General features: G+C 47.9%; 1 protein-coding gene across 1 annotated transcript in view; it reads left to right on the top strand.

The window, feature by feature from the left end:
• Nucleotides 1-25238, top strand: part of SRP68 (signal recognition particle 68) — a 309007-nt gene that overhangs the window by 202332 nt on the left and 81437 nt on the right. The window contains exon 13 of the mRNA XM_069200204.1: nt 15715-15844. Within this exon, the coding sequence (XP_069056305.1) occupies nt 15715-15844 (130 nt within the window). The remainder of the gene's footprint in view (nt 1-15714; nt 15845-25238) is intronic.

The raw sequence follows: 25238 nt of genomic DNA, 5'->3' as shown, positions 1-25238 counted from the left end.
TGTGTGCTAGTGAGAACAAAATGAGTAAGTCGACATGGCACTCCCCTCAGGGTGCCATGCCAGCCTCTCACTGCCTATGCAGTATAGGTAAGACACCCCTCTAGCAGGCCTTACAGCCCTAAGGCAGGGTGCACTATACCATAGGTGAGGGTACCAGTGCATGAGCACTGTGCCCCTACAGTGTCTAAGCAAAACCTTAGACATTGTAAGTGCAGGGTAGCCATAAGAGTATATGGTCTGGGAGTCTGTTTTACACGAACTCCACAGCACCATAATGGCTACACTGAAAACTGAGAAGTTTGGTATCAAACTTCTCAGCACAATAAATGCACACTGATGCCAGTGTACATTTTATTGTAAAATACACCACAGAGGGCACCTTAGAGGTGCCCCCTGAAACTTAACCGACTATCTGTGTAGGCTGACTGGTTCCAGCAGCCTGCCACACTAGAGACATGTTGCTGGCCCCATGGGGAGAGTGCCCTTGTCACTCTGAGGCCAGTAACAAAGCCTGCACTGGGTGGAGATGCTAACACCTCCCCCAGGCAGGAGCTGTAACACCTGGCGGTGAGCCTCAAAGGCTCACCCCTTTGTCACAGCCCAGCAGGGCACTCCAGCTTAGTGGAGTTGCCCGCCCCCTCCGGCCACGGCCCCCACTTTTGGCGGCAAGGCTGGAGGGAACAAAGAAAGCAACAAGGAGGAGTCACTGGCCAGTCAGGACAGCCCCTAAGATGTCCTGAGCTGAGGTGACTCTAACTTTTAGAAATCCTCCATCTTGCAGATGGAGGATTCCCCCAATAGGATTAGGGATGTGACCCCCTCCCCTTGGGAGGAGGCACAAAGAGGGTGTACCCACCCTCAGGGCTAGTAGCCATTGGCTACTAACCCCCCAGACCTAAACACGCCCTTAAATTTAGTATTTAAGGGCTCTCCCTGAACCTAGAAACTAGATTCCTGCAACAACAACAAGAAGGACTGCCTAGCTGAAAACCCCTGCAGAGGAAGACCAGAAGACAACAACTGCCTTGGCTCCAGAAACTCACCGGCCTGTCTCCTGCCTTCCAAAGAACTCTGCTCCAGCGACGCCTTCCAAAGGGACCAGCGACCTCTGAATCCTCTGAGGACTGCCCTGCTTCGACGACGTCAAGAAACTCCCGAGGACAGCGGACCTGCTCCAAAAAGACTGCAACTTTATCCAAAGGAGCAGCTTTAAAGACCCCTGCAATCTCCCCGCAAGAAGCGTGAGACTTGCAACACTGCACCCGGCGACCCCGACTCGGCTGGTGGAGAACCAACACCTCAGGGAGGACCCCCGGACTACTCTACGACTGTGAGTACCAAAACCTGTCCCCCCTGAGAACCCACAGCGCCGCCTGCAGAGGGAATCCCGAGGCTTCCCCTGACCGCGACTCTCTGAAACCTAAGTCCCGACGCCTGGAAAAGACCCTGCACCCGCAGCCCCCAGGACCTGAAGGACCGGACTTTCACTGCAGAAGTGACCCCCAGGAGTCCCTCTCCCTTGCCCAAGTGGAGGTTTCCCCGAGGAAGCCCCCCCTTGCCTGCCTGCAGCGCTGAAGAGATCCCTTGATCTCTCATTGACTTCCATTGCGAACCCGACGCTTGTTCTAACACTGCACCCGGCCGCCCCCGCGCCGCTCAGGGTGAAATTTCTGTGTGGGCTTGTGTCCCCCCCGGTGCCCTACAAAACCCCCCTGGTCTGCCCTCCGAAGACGCGGGTACTTACCTGCAAGCAGACCGGAACCGGGGCACCCCCTTCTCTCCATTGAAGCCTATGCGTTTTGGGCACCACTTTGAACTCTGCACCTGACCGGCCCTGAGCTGCTGGTGTGGTAACTTTGGGGTTGCTCTGAACCCCCAACGGTGGGCTACCTTGGACCAAAAACTGAAACCTGTAAGTGCCTTACTTACCTGTTGAAACTAACAATAACTTACCTCCCCCAGGAACTGTGAAAATTGCACTAAGTGTCCACTTTTAAAACAGCTTATTGTGTTTTATGCAAAAAGTATACCTGCTAAAGTAATGATTCAAAGTTCCTAGAGTACTTACCCGCAATACCTTTCAAACAAGATATTACATGTAAAATTTGAACCTGTGGTTCTTAAAATAAACTAAGAAAAGATATTTTTCTATAACAAAACCTATTGGCTGGATTTGTCTCTGAGTGTGTGTACCTCATTTATTGTCTGTGTGTATGTACAACAAATGCTTAACACTACTCCTTGGATAAGCCTACTGCTCGACCACACTACCACAAAATAGAGCATTAGTATTATCTCTTTTTACCACTATTTTACCTCTAAGGGGAACCCTTGGACTCTGTGCATGCTATTCCTTACTTTGAAATAGCACATACAGAGCCAACGTCCTACAGCGATTCACAACCACATTCGCCTAATAGCACAATTTATTCCAGGAATTCAGAATCAGTTAGCAGACAATCTCTCTCGGGATCACCAACAGATCCACGAATGGGAGATTCACCCCCAAATACTGAACACTTACTTCCAGAGTTGGGGAACACCACAAATAGATCTATTTGCAACAAAGGAAAACACAAAATGCCGAAACTTCGCATCCAGGTACCCACAACATCAGTCTCAGGGCAATGCGTTATGGATGAGTTGGTCAGGGATATTTGCTTACGCTTTTCCCCCTCTCCCACTCCTTCCATATCTGGTAAACAAGTTGAGTCAAAACAAACTCAAACTCATACTAATAGCGCCAACATGGGCAAGACAACCTTTGTACACAACACTACTAGACCTCTCAGTAGTGCCTCATGTCAAACTACCAAACAGACCAGATCTGTTAACGCAACACAAACAACAGATCAGACACCCAAATCCAGCATCGCTGAATCTAGCAATTTGGCTCCTGAAGTCCTAGAGTTCGGACACTTAGACCTTACCCAAGAATGTATGGAGGTCATAAAACAAGCTAGGAAACCTACCACTAGACATTGCTATGCAAATAAGTGGAAAAGATTTGTTTATTACTGCCATAATAATCAAATTCAACCCTTACACGCATCTGCCAAAGATATCGTAAAATACTTCCTACATTTGCAAAAGTCAAAGCTAGCTTTTTCTTCCATTAAGATACATCTTACCGCAATTTCAGCTTACCTGCAAATTACGCACTCTTCTTCACTGTTTAGGATACCAGTCATAAAAGCGTTTATGGAAGGTCTAAAGAGAATTATACCACCAAGAGCACCACCAGTTCCTTCATGGAACCTCAACATTGTCTTAACACGACTCATGGGTCCACCTTTTGAGCCCATGCACTCTTGTGAAATGCAATACTTAACATGGAAAGTTGCATTTTTAATTGCCATCACATCTTTAAGAAGAGTAAGTGAGATTCAAGCATTTACCATACAAGGACCATTTATTCAAATACACAAGCATAAAGTAGTTCTACGGACAAATCCTAAATTTTTACCAAAAGTCATATCACTGTTCCACTTGAATCAAACAGTAGAATTACCAGTGTTCTTCCCACAGCCAGATTCTGTAGCTGAAAGAGCACTACATACATTAGACATCAAAAGAGCGTTAATGTACTACATTAACAGAACAAAACTAATTCGAAAAACAAAACAATTATTTATTGCTTTCCAAAAACCTCATACAGGAAATCCAATTTCTAAACAAGGCATTGCTAGATGGATAGTTAAATGCATTCAAACCTGTTATCTTAAAGCAAAAAGAGAACTGCCTATTACACCAAAGGCACACTCAACTAGAAAGAAAGGTGCTACCTTGGCCTTTCTAGGAAATATTCCAATGACCGAAATATGTAAGGCAGCTACATGGTCTACGCCTCATACATTTACTAAACACTACTGTGTAGATGTGTTAACAGCACAACAAGCCACAGTAGGTCAAGCAGTACTACGAACATTGTTTCAAACAACTTCAACTCCTACAGGCTGAACCACCGCTTTTGGGGAGATAACTGCTTACTAGTCTATGCACAGCATGTGTATCTGCAGCTACACATGCTATCGAACGGAAAATGTCACTTACCCAGTGTACATCTGTTCATGGCATTAGTCGCTGCAGATTCACATGCGCCCACCCGCCTCCCCGGGAGCCTGTAGCCGTTTAGAAGTTGATCTTGAACATTTGTAAATTTGTAAATATATTACTTTAAACTACATTATGTACATAGGTATTCACTCCATTGCATGGGCACTATTACTAGCATACACAACTCCTACCTCACCCTCTGCGGGGAAAACAATCTAAGATGGAGTCGACGCCCATGCGCAATGGAGCCGAAATGGGAGGAGTCCCTCGATCTCGTGACTCGAAAAGACTTCTTCGAAGAAAAACAACTTGTAACACTCCGAGCCCAACACCAGATGGCAGGATGTGCACAGCATGTGAATCTGCAGCGACTAATGCCACGAGCAGATGTACACTGGGTAAGTGACATTTTCTTTTTGTTAGTCCTTTTCATTAGCATCAGTAGTCAGTGAGCACTCTTCCACACTCTCCTGCACTTACCCTGGTCTTGTCCTCGCAGTGTCTATAAAATAGTCCCATTGTACTTCTCCAGCCCTGAAAAATATTTTTGGTTTTAGCTTTATGTGCAATGAGTGTTACTAAGGGAACAAAACCATCTATTATTCTCTTTTTATGGTATCAAGGGTGCTGTCATCTGAAGAGGATCCTTGCCTTAAGTTATAATTATCCCTGGATGTGTGAAAACTACACCAAAGGCCTCTGGACCATTTCATTTGGAATTGCTATCAGTGTCATGATAGTCAATAGTTTTCCCGCCTCATTTCTTCCATTCCTTGAAGGGTTTCATATTACTGTCGGCATATTGTCGCCATGCAAGCCATATTAACCATTCACCTTTGTAAAGACTCCAACTTTGTTTCTTTGCCATCAAAAAAGCAGTAGCCAGTGGAGTTACTTTTTATTCCTGCTTTTTCAATTTGGGCAACATATGTGTGTCCTGGGATGTTTGTGGCTAAACAATCTGGTGTTTCATATCCCTCTGGTCTGCCCTCCATTGCTCGTCGCCAGCAGTTTGGGCCTTCCTGTGGCATGGCAAACATTTAGTAGCACAAGTCCTGCAGCTGGCTCTTTATCACACAGGAATAGGCTCACCAGTTGCCCGGTAGGAGCCACCCACCCCCTGAAGTGCTAGCCGGCAGCCAGTGTGCAAATGGTCCACAGAGGAGAGCACATGGAGGTAGCCAAAATGATGGATGCGTTTTGAGGATGCTCCGGGACCTCCTCCACAATCATCCTAGTGCTGTGCCCCCCAATAGGTGGGCTAGACCCCTGCCGTGAGGGTTACTACTCTCCCAACAGAGCTCCCAGACACCAACAGTGTGGAACACCCATCCTGCGTGGCCGTCCTAGTCAGCAACAGCAAGATGATGGCCACGAGGAGATCCCTGCTGGCCTACATCAGCACTGCGTACTTCGCCCGATCGCCTTGCAGGTGCAGACCCAGGCTGAGCCCCCCTGAATCTAAGACAGCAGCAAGGTGTGACCTTGGCATATGAGTCGGTCCCCAGGGTTTGCGGTGCAGGGGGCTAAGGGAGCATGCCCGTCCACCGGAACGCCTGCACAGAGCAGCTGTGGCGGAATTTGCCCAATTGGTGGTGGCTTATGCTAGAAAGAAGCCATTCGGGTGGGAAGTGGTCCTTCCAACTGTGTATGCTACCCCCTCTTGGTCCTTGGATTGGGTGAGCTGAGGGAGCAGGCCTTCTTCCATATAGGCTTGCACGTCATGTGAATGAGTTGTGTATACTTAGAGGACCCTGGGCCTACCGCTGCTGTATCCCTGACTGAGGCCCTCCTCGTGGTGGCGGCGCTCCCTCTTTCTTTCCTCCCTCCCTCTTCTGCTAGTGGATTGGTCTCTGACTTATGAGGGGAGACAGCATCTGCGGGGTCGGCACAAACCCTATGGACGATCTCACGACTAGGGGCAGCAGAGATCCTGCAGTGGGGCTCGGTGGAACATCACTTCTCCTCGCGCTGCAATGTGCAAAGACGAAGGTCAAAAGCCGATCCGAGGCTAAGATCAATAGGTACAGTGCCCCTGCGTCTGCCATAAATTCCCTAAACCCCCCTCCACCTACCTCACCCTCCCTCCAAGGGGCAATTGGACTTTGCAGAAGTAACTCCAATCCTACCAGTGATCCAGATTTCCCGGGAGGCAAAGGTTTGGAGAAATAGGAGAGGATGTTGCCCCCCTCTGTCAAGATCTCTGAAATGTGGCCGGGAGAGTCACAAAAGCAGAGGGGGAGGGTCTCAACCCTAGAAGATAAGGTATGGGTCTCAAGGCAAAAGTCACTGGCCTACTATCCACCACATGCACGCTGGAGACCAGAGCGGAAGATGCTGAAGTTCGATCTAGCCACAACAATCTGCACTATGTGGAATTCCCGAGGCAACTGAGACCCCGCACCTGAAAAACTTCATAGAGCAGTGGATTAAGTCCTGGCTCCTGGACGGCAACCTGTTGCGCCACTGTGCCCCATAATTGCTCAAATACCAAACTACTGAGATTAGGACGGAATACTGTGAGTAACGCACAACCACGTAACTTTCCAAACCACCCACATTAAGATATTTCCTTAATATATCACAATAGTCTAGAGACAACGCAAATCATTTAATGCTGTCAGAGAGAAACTACGAGATAAGTCTTTACAGTACACGCTAATCTTCCGGGAAAGGTAAAAGTGGTCTACAGTTCTAAATCCTATTTCTTTGAGACCCCGGAAGAGCCCGGGGAGTGGGCTATGGAAGAGCGATAGCTGCACTACCATGAGTCTTCTGGCATTGGAACCAGGGTGGGGGCACCGGCTGCTGCCGGCTTTGCACCCTACAAGCCACCTAAATCTTGACAAGGACATTAACACTGCAGCCACTCTTCAGACACTGACTGGAGCCACCCCAGAGAAACAGAAATTTCTAACTAGTCTCCTCCACAGGAGCCCCGCATCACTCGGGTGGGTAAGTTACCTGGTGGCCTCATGGGCAGGTGGGGGTGGTACCCTTGGAGGTGAGTACTGTCACCACAGGCGATAATCTCTGAATCTAGTTTCTAGGATGGAGCCCAAACTGTTGTTGCGTGCAGGCCACCAGCTGTGTTCATAAGCTCTTCGGCCGAGGAGCTTCATTTAAGTAATGTACGAGATACCACATAGGAGGAAGTCAACCTCAAATGCCCTGTAATGTATTGTGAAGCTGTAGTTTTGGTTGGGTGGATTGGGGCTACAGATGCTTCTGGGGTAGAAATGTTGAGGGGGTTGGGTTAGTTGGAGGAATTGCACAGTTTAAAGTTTTTGTTTCTTATAGTTTTTCACAACCAGTTCTTCACATACTAGATACCTCTACACTTCTTCACGAACCGTCTAATGTCCAAGTCATGTCTTGAAATGTAAACAGCCTCTTCAACTGCATTAAACATATGGCGGTCCTTCGCTTTGTCCATACTGCTCACGGCAGGCGTACTGCTTATACAGGAGACCCACCGTCTAGGCTGCCACTGCTCTTTCTGGTGAAGGTTTGGATATGACAGAGGTGCCACGCTGAGGGGGGGGGGGGGGGGCGCTGTATTTCCACTGGTGGTAATGAATGCCTTCCAAGATTCGAATGGACGCTATGTGGAAATCAAGGGATCGCTAGAGGGTAAACACTTCAACATCCTCAGCCACTACATACCGCCCCAACTGCATACTGCGCTGACAGATGTGGTAATGGGTTTCCATCATGGGATTACGTTCCTAGGGGGGACTTCAGTGCCACACTCAACCCAGTGAAGAACACATTAGGTCCCCACACAAGGCACTAAGTAGAGACAGCTAAGGAGCTGGGATTTTGGATGGCCTCACTGGGCCTCTGTGATATGTGGAGGGCTTGGCACCCGAGAGAGAAGGGATATACATTCACACCTCGCCTTCTGCAAAAGCCCAATCATGCATAAACCTCCTTCTCCCAGCCACTTCTGTGCTCTGTACAACATCTGCTCGCATCCTCCCAAGAGGGATATCTGGCCACTCCCTGTTCAGTTTCTGGGTGGGAGCCCCAAGACAGGTGGAAGACCGATCTTGCACCTCAGTGTCTGGAACTTGGTGGATGAACAACTCCCCAATCACTTAGCTGCAAGCCTTCACACTGGGCAACCAGTAAGGCTACAATTAGGGGCAAAGCTAAGGCCTATTTCAAGCGAGTTGACAGAGAAAAATACTGTCAGATAACTAAACTCGAAGCCAGTATCTTGGCGTTGGAAGCACTCTGCCTTTCTGATTCATTGGAGGCACTTCATAGGCAACTTGAACTTGATTGAACCTTGTTGCGCCACGTTGTGCTGGAGAAGGCACAGCAGAGTTGGAGTGCATTCACCAGGAGAGTGTATGAATATTTAGACTAGAGTGGAAAACTTCTCCACTTGATGGCTAAGCAGGACACAGGATCCCAGCTAATTCCTTCTTTCACTGATCAAACGGACTGCCAAGTGCATAATTCTGCAGTGATAACGGAAATATTTGCAGACCACTACTGTCGGTTACATGCCCAGCATCCATGATCTGACCAGGAACAGGTTTAGCCACTTTTTATGGAGCTACCTCTCCCGCAACTCACAAAAACCCACAAGTAGATCTAGATGCCCTTTAACAGGGGAGGAAATAGAAGAGGCGATACAGGACATGGACTAGTCCCCAGGCTCCAATGGCTTTCCCCTTGAATACTATTCTAGATTTAGCGGCATCCTCACCCTACCCTTATTGACACTGTACACGGAGGCAGCAGTAAAGGGCTTTTTACCTCTCGAACAACATCTGTCCACCAATGTCATGATTCCTAAGACTGGCTATCCAGGGGAGGGCTCTGCTTCCTACCGTCCTATCTGATTGATCAGTACCTACAAACATTTTTGCTAAATCGGCAATCTGGTTGCAAGGAGTCCTAGACACTCTTATACACCCTAACCAATGTGGTGTTATGCCCGAACGGAACACACACTGCATTGCATCTGGCACGTAAACACTGCACTCACTCGAGTCCAAACACTACCCCACTCTCTGGCCCTCCTGATTGTAGATTTTGAAAAAGCCTTTGATACAATCTACTGGTCCCACTTTGATCGCATCCTCCTACAGATGAGATATGGACCCAGATACCTTGGATATGTTAAGCTCCTATACCAGGAGCCCTTGACGCGCACCCTCCTGATCAGACAAGGTATCAGACAGGGCTGTCCGATGTCCCCTCTCCACTTGGCCCTCGCCATTGAACCCCTAGCTTAAATAATCCTCTGTGATGCCCGGGTGCAGTGTTAGGACTTCAGAGAAGGGCCAGAAGAAGATTAGCCTATGTGCTGATAACATACAACTTTTTCTCTCAGATCCCCAAATTTCAGGCCCGAGTATTAGAAATCCTGAAAGTATATGAGGAGAACTCTGGGCTCCGTGCCAACTGGAGCAAGTCCTCTTGTTTTCGATAAAGGGAGATAGCTACGCCTCCAATTGGCAGATAACCTTCTCTAGTCGATGCCTGAACTTTGTGTCTAGGGATCCGTTTATCGGCAATGCCCGACCTTGTGCAGTCACAACTTCCTTCCATTGCCTACACAAGACTAAAACAGAACTATGCAACTGGTCAAAACTCCCGCTAAACATACTGGGAATAGTACCTCTGGTGAAAATTATGGTGCTTCCGCGCCTTAAGTATGTCCTACAGAACTGCCCATTCCACATCCCCAACTACTGATTCAATGCAGTGGCGGCCTGATCCACCCCTTGTGCACATCGCTCTGGATAAGTGTCGCCACACTGTTTACAATGGACAGGTGGGGGCGCTGGACATCCAGCTTTACTTCTGGGCTTCTCAACTGCTGGTTGTTAGTGACTGGATGACTAGGGGTTGGACTGATCTGCTGGAACTGGAGTATTTGCAACTTGACAATGTCATGAAACTATTACATTGCAGCCCTATCCTCACTCACACACTAGCGATAAAAAAACTGTTCTCTTAGCCAGGTGAGCTGCTAATGGATTCAAAGGAGGGAACAAAAAAACTGACGCAGCAGAGCCCTCTGAAGAATGGCTGCTGGCTGTGTCAGACTGCCCAGCTAGAAGGCTTTGGGAAGTGGAACAAAACAGGAATCACCATGCTGGGAGACTTAAGGAGCAGCTCTCGCATGAAATTGAAGATCTGTAGACCCAGTTTCAATTATTGCATGCCCAGTTTCACAAATGCCTGCAACTCAAACGTGCTAGCGAGTTACCAAAAGCAACCCAACCAAACTACTGATGGGTCGCCTCGGGTAGAATCTCTCAGATTTATTGCTAGTTTGCAGTGCCCCACCAGCACTTAGGCATCTTAGAAGTAAGTGGGAACGATGACTGGGCCCCTAGAGAAATTGTAATCTCTTCTCTGCTATAGTTGATCCAACTATATGACCTGTATATAACTTACCTCATGCCAAAACGCCTGCTGCAGGCAGACATTGTCTCCGAACCTGCCTGCACCCGATGTGGGGAACAGGAGCTGCACTTCTTCCACATGGTTAGGCAGTGCCCGAGGGTCATTAGGTACCAGAGGAGAGTCACAAGAACCCTCATGCAGGTGTTGGAGAGGACAGTCGAGCTGAAACTAGCCTTGCTGGGTCTCCTGGAGAACTGGGAGGGGTGGGGGCAGACAAAGGAGACTGTGCGCTCGTAAGCCTGGCTACGATTAGCACCAAGAGGGACATTGCAAATAAATGGAACTCCCCTAACCAGCCCCCTTGCAGAATGGAAAGCAGCGATGGACTGGTGCACTAAACAAGAGGACTGATCTACACGGCCAGAGGCTGTCCCCAAAAGCATCACAAGATATGGGGGGGGGATGTGAGCGTTTTTTGGTTTGACAAACAATCCGGGACAGTGTTTGTGATAAGCTTACAGGGTCCTCAGGAGACATGTGAATTGGAGGTTGTGGGATGGATGCAGTGTTTACAGTATTGTTGATGTGTCTGTTTTTTCTTGAAACCAACAAAATATGACTATTAAAAAAAAGAGGTAAGGACACAGGACAGGCATGAGTGAACCCAGAGGAATAGGAATCCGTATTATGGAACCCAATGGGTCAGATAACCCCCAGTGTCCCCGACACCCTAGAACAGCTTATAAGCCAATTCAAAATATTGCAGGGGAAGAAAATAGGATGCAGCCTCCACCACCAATCCACATCACATCCAAGTATCTATGTAGTGTCTTTTCTATTAAACACTTGTCATGAGAAATCCCCACAAACACCACACATGTAGCCCATTACCACTGCATTCGAGGCACGGCAGCAGTGCTGAAGCAATGTGTGCCTGTCTGCTCTTTAGCCTAGTAAACATTTCTGATTTGTATTGTGTCTGCTACCATGTTACTCTGTCTCCAGGTCTGGTTGTTGTGCTAGTCTGTATTGTTTGGGGAGTTTCCAGAACATTGCAGAAATTCTGATAGACTGGGCTTGAGTTTACAGAAACTACCTTTTCAGTACGTGGCTGCTGGCCATGTCACCAGATTCAGAGTAATTGATGATCCTTGTTCTCAGCTTGTAAGGCAAGTGTGGTAGCTAGATCTATTACAGTCATCTGCCATCAAACTTCTATGCAAGTTACACAGACACACACACACGCTCTCGCGCTCTCTCTCTCTCTCTCTCTCTCTCACACACTCACTCTCTCACGCTGTCTCTCTCACTCTCTGTCTCTCCCCCTCTCACGCTCTCTCTCTCCCCCTCTCACGCTCTCTCTCTCTCTCTCTCCTAGGGATATCTTGCAATACCAACATTGGAGCTTTCTGTAAGAATGTAGTGCATTTTAAACTGAACCACTTTTTATGCAGTGAACTGCAAAATATTTTGTTTGGTACATTTTCTATAACCACAGTCCTTTTTTAAAATACCTTTAATATATTTTTTTTGTGAATTTCTTTATCGGACTTCGGACGTCTGTACAATTAATCGTAGTCCATTTGAAGTTGAATGTGCTGTCATTGACCCCATGAAAAATGCAGATTCATATATGGGAAGTACCTTTTCCTGTACATTGTAAGGATATTGCAAGTCACCAAGGAGTTTCATAACCATAGAGGAACGAGGTCAAAGACCTCTAGAGGACTTGCTAATTCTTTATAATACACATAGGAGCTACTTTATTCCTCAGAACACTAACTACTTATAATGCTTGGTGTGTTGCTCTTTCATATGAAAGAGATATGATGTTTACAAACATGAAGAATAAAAGTTGGATCTTTAGTGCGAAATTAAACACTTTAAAAAGTAGATAGGTTTGTTGCTAAAAGATATTAAAATCTGTTTAATGCATGTCATCAGTAGCTCAGAATGTGTACGGCCATGCAAAAGATTCTGTCTTTCCTTTAGTTACCTAAAGCATGCAAAAAAAAAATATGTTGCCAGAAATATCTCATTTCTGCTTATCACTGTTAATATAGAAAACAGCAGTTCAGATGGAGCAGTCAGTCATGTCTAAACATTCATGGTCCGTCTTTATCAATAATGTATGCCTTAGCCTCCCTGCAAAACAATTTACTTTTTCAAATGTATATAGATAAAGCGTAGTAGGTAACTGCTGCATTGTAAGTATTGCGTACTAGGTGAACATACGTGCAGCAGACCTTGAAAGGCTTACAGATTGATATAAGGAGGGTTTCAATCTACATCTTAATAATACGATGCAATACTGTAAAGAAATGGCTCCCTGTTGCAGTTACCCCCCACTTTTTGCCTGATACTGATGCTGACTTGACTGAGAAGTGTGCTGGGACCCTGCTAACCAGGCCCCAGCACCAGTGTTCTTTCACCTAAAATGTACCATTGTATCCACAATTGGCAGACCCTGGCATCCAGATAAGTCCCTTGTAACTGGTACTTCTAGTACCAAGGGCCCTGATGCCAAGGAAGGTCTCTAAGGGCTGCAGCATGTCTTATGCCACCCTGGAGACCTCTCACTCAGCACAGACACACTGCTTGCCAGCTTGTGTGTGCTAGTGAGGACAAAACGAGTAAGTCGACATGGCACTCCCCTCAGGGTGCCATGCCAGCCTCTCACTGCCTATGCAGTATAGGTAAGACACCCCTCTAGCAGGCCTTACAGCCCTAAGGCAGGGTGCACTATACCATGGGTGAGGGTACCAGTGCATGAGCATGGTACCCCTACAGTGTCTAAACAAAACCTTAGACATTGTAAGTGCAGGGTAGCCATAAGAGTATATGGTCTGGGAGTCTGTCAAACACGAACTCCACAGCACCATAATGGCTACACTGAAAACTGGGAAGTTTGGTATCAAACTTCTCAGCACAATAAATGCACACTGATGCCAGTGTACATGTTATTGAAAAATACACCACAGAGGGCACCTTAGAGGTGCCCCCTGAAACTTAACCGACTATCTGTGTAGGCTGACTAGTTTTAGCAGCCTGCCACAAACCGAGACATGTTGCTGGCCCCATGGGGAGAGTGCCTTTGTCACTCTGAGGCCAGTAACAAAGCCTGCACTGGGTGGAGATGCTAACACCTCTCCCAGGCAGGAATTGTCACACCTGGCGGTGAGCCTCAAAGGCTCACCTCCTTTGTGCCAACCCAGCAGGACACTCCAGCTAGTGGAGTTGCCCGCCCCCTCCGGCCAGGCCCCACTTTTGGCGGCAAGGCCGGAGAAAATAATGAGAAAAACAAGGAGGAGTCACTGGCCAGTCAGGACAGCCCCTAAGGTGTCCTGAGCTGAAGTGACTCTAACTTTTAGAAATCCTCCATCTTGCAGATGGAGGATTCCCCCAATAGGGTTAGGATTGTGACCCCCTCCCCTTGGGAGGAGGCACAAAGAGGGTGTACCCACCCTCAGGGCTAGTAGCCATTGGCTACTAACCCCCCAGACCTAAACACGCCCTTAAATTTAGTATTTAAGGGCTCCCCTGAACCCTAGAAAATTAGATTCCTGCAACTACAAGAAGAAGGACTGCCTAGCTGAAAACCCCTGCAGAGGAAGACCAGAAGACGACAACTGCCTTGGCTCCAGAAACTCACCGGCCTGTCTCCTGCCTTCCAAAGATCCTGCTCCAGCGACGCCTTCCCAAGGGACCAGCGACCTCGACATCCTCTGAGGACTGCCCCTGCTTCGAAAAGACAAGAAACTCCCGAGGACAGCGGACCTGCTCCAAGAAAGGCTGCAACTTTGTTTCCAGCAGCCTTGAAAGAACCCTGCAAGCTCCCCGCAAGAAGCGTGAGACTTGCAACACTGCACCCGGCGACCCCGACTCGGCTGGTGGAGATCCAACACCTCAGGAGGGACCCCAGGACTACTCTGATACTGTGAGTACCAAAACCTGTCCCCCCTGAGCCCCCACAGCGCCGCCTGCAGAGGGAATCCCGAGGCTTCCCCTGACCGCGACTCTTTGAATCCAAAGTCCCGACGCCTGGGAGAGACCCTGCACCCGCAGCCCCCAGGACCTGAAGGACCGGACTTTCACTGGAGAAGTGACCCCCAGGAGTCCCTCTCCCTTGCCCAAGTGGAGGTTTCCCCGAGGAATCCCCCCCTTGCCTGCCTGCAGCGCTGAAGAGATCCCGAGATCTCTCATAGATTAACATTGCGAACCCGACGCTTGTTTCTACACGGCACCCGGCCGCCTCCGTGCTGCTGAGGGTGAGATTTCTGTGTGGGCTTGTGTCCCCCCCGGTGCCCTACAAAACCCCTCTGGTCTGCCCTCCGAAGACGCGGGTACTTACCTGCAAGCAGACCGGAACCGGGGCACCCCCTTCTCTCCATTCTAGCCTATGTGTTTTGGGCACCACTTTGAACTCTGCACCTGACCGGCCCTGAGCTGCTGGTGTGGTGACTTTGGGGTTGCTCTGAACCCCCAACGGTGGGCTACCTTGGACCAAGAACTGAACCCTGTAAGTGTCCTACTTACCTGGTAAAACTAACAAAAACTTACCTCCCCCAGGAACTGTGAAAATTGCACTAAGTGTCCACTTTTAAAACAGCTATTTGTCAATAACTTGAAAAGTATACATGCAATTTTTATGATTTGAAGTTCCTAAAGTACTTACCTGCAATACCTTTCGAACAAGATATTACATGTTAAATTTGAACCTGTGGTTCTCAAAATAAACTAAGAAAAGATATTTTTCTATACAAAAACCTATTGGCTGGATTTGTCTCTGAGTGTGTGTACCTCATTTATTGTCTATGTGTATGTACAACAAATGCTTAACACTACTCCTTGGATAAGCCTACTGCTCGACCACACTACCACAAAATAGAGCATTAGTATTATCTCTTTTTACCACTATTTTACCTCTAAGGGGAACCCTTGGACTCTGTGCATGCTATTCCTTACTTTGAAATAGCACATACAGAGCCAACTTCCTACAAATACTGGCAGTGTTAAGACCACATTGTTTTCTTTGAGGTGCATAAGCACTCTCAAAAGCTTACACATTCATTATCTCTAACAAGTGCATGCTTAACTGTAAACAGAGCCAAACAATGTGTTTGCTCAACTTTCAAGAAATAATTTCCTTTCTGCTACAAAGGGTTTTGGATGAGTGGAGAACCGCACCTAAGTCCCTATGAGTTAGGAAGACCTATTTATTATGCTAATCATTTAGCAAATTGGGTGATGTCACAATGCTATTTGCTCATTGTCTTTCATCTGTAGGTGTTTCTTCATTGCTCAATCCTATGTGCTTGTGAAGAAGTGGAGTGAAGCCCTCGTCCTGTATGATCGAGTTCTCAAGTACGCCAAGGAGGTGCAGGCTAAAGCTGGAACCAACAGTATCAGTTTGAAGGTACAATATTTTTCCTATCCTAAGGAGAACAGACATTTGCACTGTCCTTAGTGAGGGTAAATATGATAAATGTTTATGTTCTATTTTAATCCTGCAAGTGAGAGTAATTGGTACAAGTTTAATCACCAGTCTAGTGAGGAAGACTGACCTTGAAGTAAATGGCTTTTGGGGTGTTTCCTACAGCATACTAGAGGTGACTCTCCTCAGCTGTCAACTGCAATCTTTAAAGTGAATAATCTTTGAATGGAAGCTTGGTCCTGCAACTTCCTTACTTGTGCACTTCTCAGGTGCCAGACTGGATATTGAACAATGTTTCTATCATTGTCAATTGCCGATTTCAACATGTGTTCCTTTCGTTCCATCTTCCATGGACGTGGAATCTGGATCTAGACTATTGCAACAGTTCTTTCTCATACATAATTCTTAGAGCAAACCCCTCACCATGGAACATCCCCTTGTGCATCTGACTGCATCTGGAGTTTTTTTTATAGCAGATTCTTGCTCTAGGTGTGTCTCTGCATTGGATGTATGCCATCCTAGAATTTACAAATCACTGCAGTATATGAACACCACCCCTGCACTTCTGTTTTTCTTTTTTTTTTTTCCACGCCTTCCGATGGGTATCCTGAGACTGTTTAGAACTTTTGTTAGTTGCCGATGGTTCGAAACCTGTCTGCAGTGTTCTAGGGATAATGTGTCCACCGAAAACTACAGGATGCAGATCATACCACAACTGCAAGATGCTGACGTTGGTCACATATCCGCACAAGGTGTGCCATGGTGCCTGAGCGCAGGACATGACTCAGTCATGCGACATGCTCTTCTTACCGCACCTGAAGGTGATTCGAGACCAGAAGGTGAAGTTGTATGTCGCTGAACACAACAAAAGTTGTGGGCTTTGAGCAGATCCCACTCCCCTGCCAAGTTGTGGTCCTGGTCACATGCCAGCTCTTGTGACCACTCTGCATTCCACTTGATGTCCTCCAGTAAATCCAAGTTCAAACACAAGCCTAAAAAAGTGTAGCAGAACCTGACCCTGTGCCCTAACTCTGACTTCAAAGACAAGGCACGAGGATGTCAGTCAATCCCACTCCCTTGAGGTCACAGGCCACGGAACCGAACTCTCAGTTGATTCAGACGTGCCACAGGTTTCCTGGGCAGTCGTCAGCCACACAGCAGATAGAGGCCTTTAAAAAGGCAATAGTGCAGATTTTCAGTGTGCTTCTGGCTTCTTCTGGCACATCTTCAAGCCCTGTAGAACCAATTGGGCCTCCAGTCAGATTACCATCGGAGGAGCCCTCCCAGGTGACCTTGCAGTACATTACCTGGTCTGTACAGTGGCCAAAACAGACTTTTACTTCAGCCTCACATTCCACTCTGGTTCTGGCCTCCCTGTCACCAAAGGATGATCCAGTGCTTAACCCTATGTCTGTTCCTGAACGGAAGTAGGTCCAAGCACAAACAATGTCATACTATGAGATTACAAAGGCACAACTGGTTGTCGTGCACCTGGACTCCAGTCCTGCACCTCTGCTACATAACAACTGTTAAAAGTAGCTCTGTTATGTTTTTTGGCTTATCCTCTGATCCTGTGCCAGACCAGTGTGCTCATCAGGATTTTGATGATGCTAATGGTGGGAATGAGGGCTTGCCCCGGCCACCCCCATGGGCCCCCACCATTACACTGATGATGTCTTATATATTGACCTGCAAGATGCCAGTAGGCTTGATTCTTCCTCTGAGACATTGCTTGATTCACCATAAGGACCACCAATAGAAGAAAATGCCTAATTTGTAGTGGTGACTCGGAGGGCAGTCGAGGTGCTAGAATTACAGCTGTCCTCCGTTGAGACTAAAATAAATATTTTGGCGTACATTTTACAGCCTGGTCGAGCAAAACAAAGCCCTACTTCCATATAGTGACACCCTCACAGATACTCCAGCAGCGGCCTAACCGAGACCATGTCTTGCCTCAATTGAAATAGAAAGGTGCCAGACGTCCTAGCCGGCGCCTGGTGACCCAGATAGTCTCACCAAATGCTGCAGAGAGCTGTATCATGCATACCACGACCACAAAGGTCAGTCCTAACTCATTCCCAACCACTGATATCAAATTCAAAATTATTGATGCCTTTGGTAAAGATGTTTTCTTCTGCCAGCCTTCAAACACAGATTGTCTCTTGGTCCTATAGGCTGAGACCGCCTTGACAACCAGTGATGCAGCAGAGCGCCCAGTCCATTTGAGTCAGGGGATCTGGTAAACAATATACAGGCCAGCAGGGGCACGAGTCTTCCAACTTCTACTGCCCCTGCTACAACAGCCAACAAACCACTTAATCTGCTCTTCGCCTCCCTCTGTTTGGACATGCGCAGCTGAGTCAAGCACTGTTCAGTGGCAAGTGTGGCTGTAGATGTACAAGCTCTGCATACTACTGCCATCTAGTGTTGGGTCCAGAGTTGTGCAAGTTGTTTTTCTTTGAAGAAGTCTTTCAAGTCATGAGATCGAGTGACTCCTCCTCCTGTCGGTGATACTGCAGATGGCCATCGAATCCTTTGATAGTTTTCTCTCCGCCTTCGGGTTTGGACATGTGTGCCTCAGCTCTGTGTATTCAGCTCATTCAGTACGGTTCTTTGGTTTCTTTACTGTTCTCAACGGTATTGTTTTAATTGCACTTTTCCACTGCTGCACTATTCTCGAATTTCGACAGTTCAAGCTTCGACCGACTGCCTTTCAGGGCACCGCCTGTCTCAGTCCTACCTTCCTGCATGTCTCAGGCTCCATCGAAGATGCATTTCTAATGGAACGTACACCGTTCCGATTTTGCCCGCGCTGCCACACGACCAACACCTTGTGTAACCTCTGCCTTTCACCCATCCATTAAGAAGCCAGCTGACAATTGCGAATTGTTCAGACCGAAAAAGACTCCGGGACCGGAGGTCTCGATGTTTCAAAATGTCTCATAAGGCCTCAGGCAACACTCCAGATCTCTTTGGGGTAGAGCATACCATGGAGGAGCCGACCGCTGAAAAGGAAGAGGCCTTCTCCATCGAAGACCGCTCCGGCTCTGATGTCGAACTCCGTCTCGAAATGCAGGGCTTATCATCCCCCAGTGCATGATTACTGTGGCCCCTGCTCCACCACGCGAGCCCTACAAAAAAATCCCTGCTACCACTACTAGAGGTTACTGGACCACATTGCCTCCCAGTCATGGTCGGCTCCAAAAGACTGTCTCGGCCGCCCTGCCTTCGGGCCCGGCACCGAAGATCACCACAAAGACTCACTTGGCCACACCCAAGCCTTTAATGCCGAAGGCTTCAGAGCCTAAAGACTGCAGACCGACTTCGGCCTTTACTTCACCTCCTGAGCCAATCCTTGAGAAAATGGATGTTAGACAGAGGAAACTTCACATTTAAGAGGGCACTGGCTGCATCATTGCAACTCCTTCCTCTCCTCCCCCTCCAAAGAGAAAGCTAACTTTTTATGAGGCCTTGGACATGTCCCTTCCTCCCGGTAAGAAGACTAAGGACAAGGCTACCATCCCAGCCTATCATCCTTCTCCACCATCACTTTCACCTCTTTCCCCTCCTCACTCCACCACCATAATTTCCTGCCCATGACCCACTTGATGCTTCTACTCAAGGGTCTCCACAATCTGACACTTGAGGGCTAGGGAGACCATTGGGTGATCCTGACCCTTGGGACACGTATGACACAGATCCCTCTACCCCCAGTGATCCATACCTCTATCCAGCTTGTCCCTCCCCACCTGAGAATACCACACCTCTATCCAGCTTGTCCCTCCCCACCTGAGAATACCACTTCCTTCCAGCATGTTATTTCTCGGGCAGCAGCGTTCCATAATGTTAAGCTCCATAAGGAACCACTAGAACAGGATTTCCGTTTAGACACCCTCTCTTCAACTCACAGGGACATCCAGTTTCTGCCCATGCTTCCTGGCATGATCATATTTCAAGGATATGTTCAAGGAGCCAGCCTTGGGTGGATTAAAAATACTAAGCAGTTCTTTTGCATCCTTTGTTTATTAGGAGTTAAGAACCATCTGACTCCATTGTTGCCACCACTGTCCACAAATGGGCTAACAGTAGTCAGGCCACTGGGGGCACTCCTCCTTCTGAAAAGGAGAGTAAGCATATCAATGCTGCTGGGAAGAGAGTTTCGGCACAGGCCGCAGACGCTTCGGGCATTGCCAATTTGTAGGCCCTGTTGGCCCTCTATGAAAGAGCAAATTGGGACAAAATGAAGGAACTTTTGCAGTACCTCCATGAAGAACATCACAAGAGGGGTCAGCAAATTGTCACTGAAGGGCAGACTATTACAAATAACTCCATCTGATGCGCTCTCGATCCAGCAGATATAACAGCAAGGGATATTAACACCAGCATCCTGGTTAGAAGACTTGCATGGTTATGGTGTTCTGGTTTTAACCAGAGTTCCAGCAGGCAGGTTTAACTATGCCTTTTGATAAGGAGCACGTTTTTGGACCGCAAGGAAATTTTACCCTGGATAATATGAAAAAGGACACAAATACAGCTAAGGCGACGGATTCATTACAGCCTTCCACCCCCAGGAGCTCCTTTCATTGCCCAGGCTACAGAGGGACATACAAATCCTCTTCCATAGATATTTCCACTTCCCAACTGAAGCAACCTCAGTCTTCCTACACCAGGGGTTGTTAGAGAGGTTACTTTAGAGGTGCTAACAACAAGGGAAGGAGAAAAGGTGCCTCCGCGTGCAGAGCAACACCCACTGCATAGCAGTGACTACCTACACCTTCCCCCTGACCACACAACACCTGTCTGGGGCAGACTACAGTTTTTTTCACCCAGTCTGGAATTCAATCAGTAGCAACAAGCGGGCACTAGCCATTATCCAACATGCTATTTCCTAGAGATCATTACCACATCACTCAACATTCTCCTCACACTCACAGGTTTTCCCAGGAACATTAAACACTTGCCAAACAAGAGGTTCAAGCCCTTCCTCTCAAAGGGACCTTAGAACCAGTTCCTCTTAAACACCAGGGCTCCGGAGTAGACTCCCTATACTAACTAATAAAAATGACTGGTCTCTAAGATCGATCTTAGGATACCCGTTTAGTGATCTGAGATCTATCAGAATACTTCTTATGGTCAGTCTTCAGGATATCAATTCTACTTCTCCAACAAGGTGACTTAATGGCAAGACTAGACCTAAAGGACACTTACTTCCACCTACCAATACACCCTGCTCACCGCAAATACCTGAAGTTTGTCATAGCAGACAAACATTATCAGTTCAAAGTTCTGCCATTCAGCGTGACTACCGCACCTCGAGTTTTAAAAAATTGCCTGGCAGTTGTTGCAGCAAATCTGTAATGGCAACATGTCCATGTATTTCCCTTCATGGACAGTTGGCTCTTCAAAGCCAGCACACATCACCAGTGTCAGCAACGCAGTTGGCAGTAGATCTACTTCACAGACTAGGGTTTACTGTCAACATCCCAAAGTCTCACCTTCAACCTTACTTGGGCGCCATCTTGAACGCACAGTTAGGATTAGCCTGCACCAATCCCTCTCGGATTCAGAGCTTTCAGGCAACTCTGCCCCAGTCCCAAACTAACCAAACACTCACAGTGAGGATGGTCATGCATCTGCTGGGAATGTTGGCTTCTTGCATTGCTGTAGTTCCCCACTCGAGCTTACACATGCGTCCTCTGCAGCATTGTCTGGCTTGCCAGTGGTCTCAGTCACAGGGTGACCTGAAATATCCAGTATTGATAGACCGCCACACTCGCCATTCTCTGCAACGCTGTAACACCAACAACCTGTTAAAGGGGTGGCCTTTTCTGGACCATGTACCTCGGGTCATTCTCACCACAGACGCATCACTGACAGGCTTAGGTACTCACCTACAACACCTAACAGTTCAAGGTCTTTGGGATGCCATACATCAATCTCTACACATCAGCTACCTGAAGCTGCTAGCAGTATACCTAGCACTTGAAGCTTTCCTTTCTCACCTGTCTCACAAGGTTGTCGTGGTCCAGACAGACCATATAGAAGTGTGCTCTTCACTGCAACATTCACCTGTTGGCGGATTAGTTTCTGTGAACACACAATGACTTTGCAGACCTGTGCAACAGGATGCAGCAACAACTCCACGAATGGGAACTCCCATCCCCAAGTCTTCCAGTCATACTTTCAAAAGTGGGGGTTCCCTGAGATAGACCCTTTTCAACATAGCAGAAAATGCAAAATGCCCAAACTTTGCATGCAGGTACCCACACCCACTATCCAAGGGCAACGTACTATGGATGAGTTGGTCAGGGATATTTGCATACACATTTCCACCTCTCCCTCTCATTCCATTTCTAGTTCGGGAGCTCAAGCAAACGTCTGTAACATCATGATCCTTGTAGCTCCCACGTGGGTGCATCAGCCCTGGTTTGCAACACTGTTAGATCTCTCAGTAGTTCCTTACAGGAAGCTCGCCAGCAGGCTGGATGTTCTCAATCAGAATCAAGGTACACCCAGATCCCAAAACGCTCAATCTAGCAATTTGTCTCCTGCGGTCAGAGTATGGCTACCTTGGCTTGCCACCGGAATGTATGGACATTCTCAATGAAGCACAAAGACCTACCACTAGAGCCTGATACGCTGCAAAATGGAAATGTTTTGTTTGTTACTACCAACCTCACCAAATTGATCCTACGAAAGCCACAGTACAAGACATTGTTTGCTATGTGCTTCATTTGCAGAAGGCAACTTTAGCTTACACTTCCATACGATTACACCTTGCTGCAGTAGCTGCCTATCTACAGAATACACAGCATATCTCACTGTTCCCAATTCCAGTGATTAAAGATTTCATGGAAGGACTCAAATGAGTTATTCCGCCTCAGTTTCCTCCAGCACCCTCATGAAACCTTAACGTTCGATGGCATATGTTGCTGCAGATACACATGTTTGGCACAGTCCGCTGCCTGGTGTTGGGCTCGGAGTATTACAAGTTGTTTTTCTTCGAAGAAGTCTTTTTTGGTCACGGGACCGAAGGACTCCTCCCTCTTCGGCTCCATTGCGCATGGGCGTCGACTCCATCTTAGATTGTTTTTTTCCGCTGTCGGGTTCGGACGTATTCCTTTTCGCTCCGTGTTTCGGTTCGGAAAGTTAGTCAGAATCTCGGAAGAAAGCGTCGGTATTGTTCCGTTCGGTATCGGGATAGTTAGTTACATCGACACCGATCATCGGAAGACTTTGGGGTAGCTTCGATTCCCCCATCGGGGCCTGGTCGGCCCGACCGCGTGCGACATCGAAGCCGATGGAACGGACCCCGTTCCGTTTCTGCCCAAAATGTCACAGTAAGTATCCTTATACAGATCAGCACTTGGTCTGTAACTTGTGCTTGTCCCCCGAGCACAAGGAGGATACCTGTGAGGCCTGTCGAGCCTTCCGGTCCAGAAAAACACTCCGGGACCGAAGAGCCAGGCGTCTACAAATGACGTCCACGCCGACAAAACAACGTTTCGACGACGAAGAGGAAACATTCTCGGTTCCGGACTCAGAATCCGGAGACTCCGACGTCGAACAACAGCAACAAACTGTGAGTAAGACGTCGAAAAGTAAAACCATCGAGAAAACGAAAGCCCAGGGGACGCCACTGCCAACAGGCCATGGCTCGACCCATAAAACAGGCGACCCGTCGAAGGCGCCGAAAAAGGGCACGCCCATAGCGAAGACACCCGACTCCGGTCGAGGGACCGCCATGGAGCAACCTCGGAGCCGAGATAGCGGCTCCGAGAGACAAAAACAAGATACCGGCACCGAAAAACATCGGCACGAGACTCCATGCCGAAAGGAACAAAAATTCTGTCGGTGCCGAAGCCGAAAAAAGATTCTCTCTCGGCGCCGAAAATTTTCACACCTTCATCCTACACAGAGGAACAAGGAATAAGTGGCCAGATGCACAGATTTGGACAAGAGCTCCAAAGTGTAGAATCAGACTACACACAAAAGAGACTGTACATCCAGCAAGACACAGGGAAGATATCAACCCTTCCCCCAATAATGAGGAAAAGAAGGATCGGTCTCCTCAAGGATGACGCACAACCACAAGCCAAAGTGGTTAAAAAAGTCACGCCTCCGCCCTCTCCACCACAACAGGCATCGCCGGCACAAACACCGCCACAAATGCACTCACCAGCGCAAACTACCATAAGTCAAGATAATCAGGATCAAGACGCTTGGGACCTATACGACACCCCAGTGCCGGACAATGATCCAGATTCATACCCCACAAAGCCGTCACCGCCAGAGGACAGTACCTCATACTCGCAACTGGTGGCTAGGGCTGCAGAATTCCACAATGTCCAACTGCATTCCGATCCTATAGAGGATGATTGTAGGAAGTTGGCTCTGTATGTGCTATTTCAAAGTAAGGAATAGCATGCACAGAGTCCAAGGGTTCCCCTTAGAGGTAAAATAGTGGTAAAAATAGATAATACTAATGCTCTATTTTGTGGTAGTGTGGTCGAGCAGTAGGCTTATCCAAGGAGTAGTGTTAAGCATTTGTTGTACATACACATAGACAATAAATGAGGTACACACACTCAGAGACAAATCCAGCCAATAGGTTTTTATATAGAAAAATATCTTTTCTTAGTTTATTTTAAGAACCACAGGTTCAAATTTAACATGTAATATCTTGTTCGAAAGGTATTGCAGGTAAGTACTTTAGGAACTTCAAATCATCAAAATTGCATGTATACTTTTCAAGTTATTGTCAAATAGCTGTTTCAAAAGTGGACACTTAGTGCAATTTTCACAGTTCCTGGGGGAGGTAAGTTTTTGTTAGTTTTACCAGGTAAGTAGGACACTTACAGGGTTCAGTTCTTGGTCCAAGGTAGCCCACCGTTGGGGGTTCAGAGCAACCCCAAAGTCACCACACCAGCAGCTCAGGGCCGGTCAGGTGCAGAGTTCAAAGTGGTGCCCAAAACACATAGGCTAGAATGGAGAGAAGGGGGTGCCCCGGTTCCGATCTGCTTGCAGGTAAGTACCCGCGTCTTCGGAGGGCAGACCAGAGGGGTTTTGTAGGGCACCGGGGGGGACACAAGTTGACACAGAAATTTCACCCTCAGCAGCGCGGGGGCGGCCGGGTGCAGTGTAGAAACAAGCGTCGGGTTTGTAATGGAAGTCAATGGGAGATCTAGGGATCTCTTCAGCGCTGCAGGCAGGCAAGGGGGGGATTCCTCGGGGAAACCTCCACTTGGGCGAGGGAGAGGGACTCCTGGGGGTCACTCCTCCAGTGAAAGTCCGGTCCTTCAGGTCCTGGGGGCTGCGGGTGCAGGGTCTCTCCCAGGCGTCGGGACTTTAGGTTCAAAGAGTCGCGGTCAGGGGA

The sequence above is a fragment of the Pleurodeles waltl genome, chromosome 7 (assembly GCF_031143425.1).
Source record: "Pleurodeles waltl isolate 20211129_DDA chromosome 7, aPleWal1.hap1.20221129, whole genome shotgun sequence".
Classification (NCBI taxonomy): domain Eukaryota; kingdom Metazoa; phylum Chordata; class Amphibia; order Caudata; family Salamandridae; genus Pleurodeles; species Pleurodeles waltl.
This window is presented reverse-complemented; position numbering and strand designations above follow the sequence as displayed.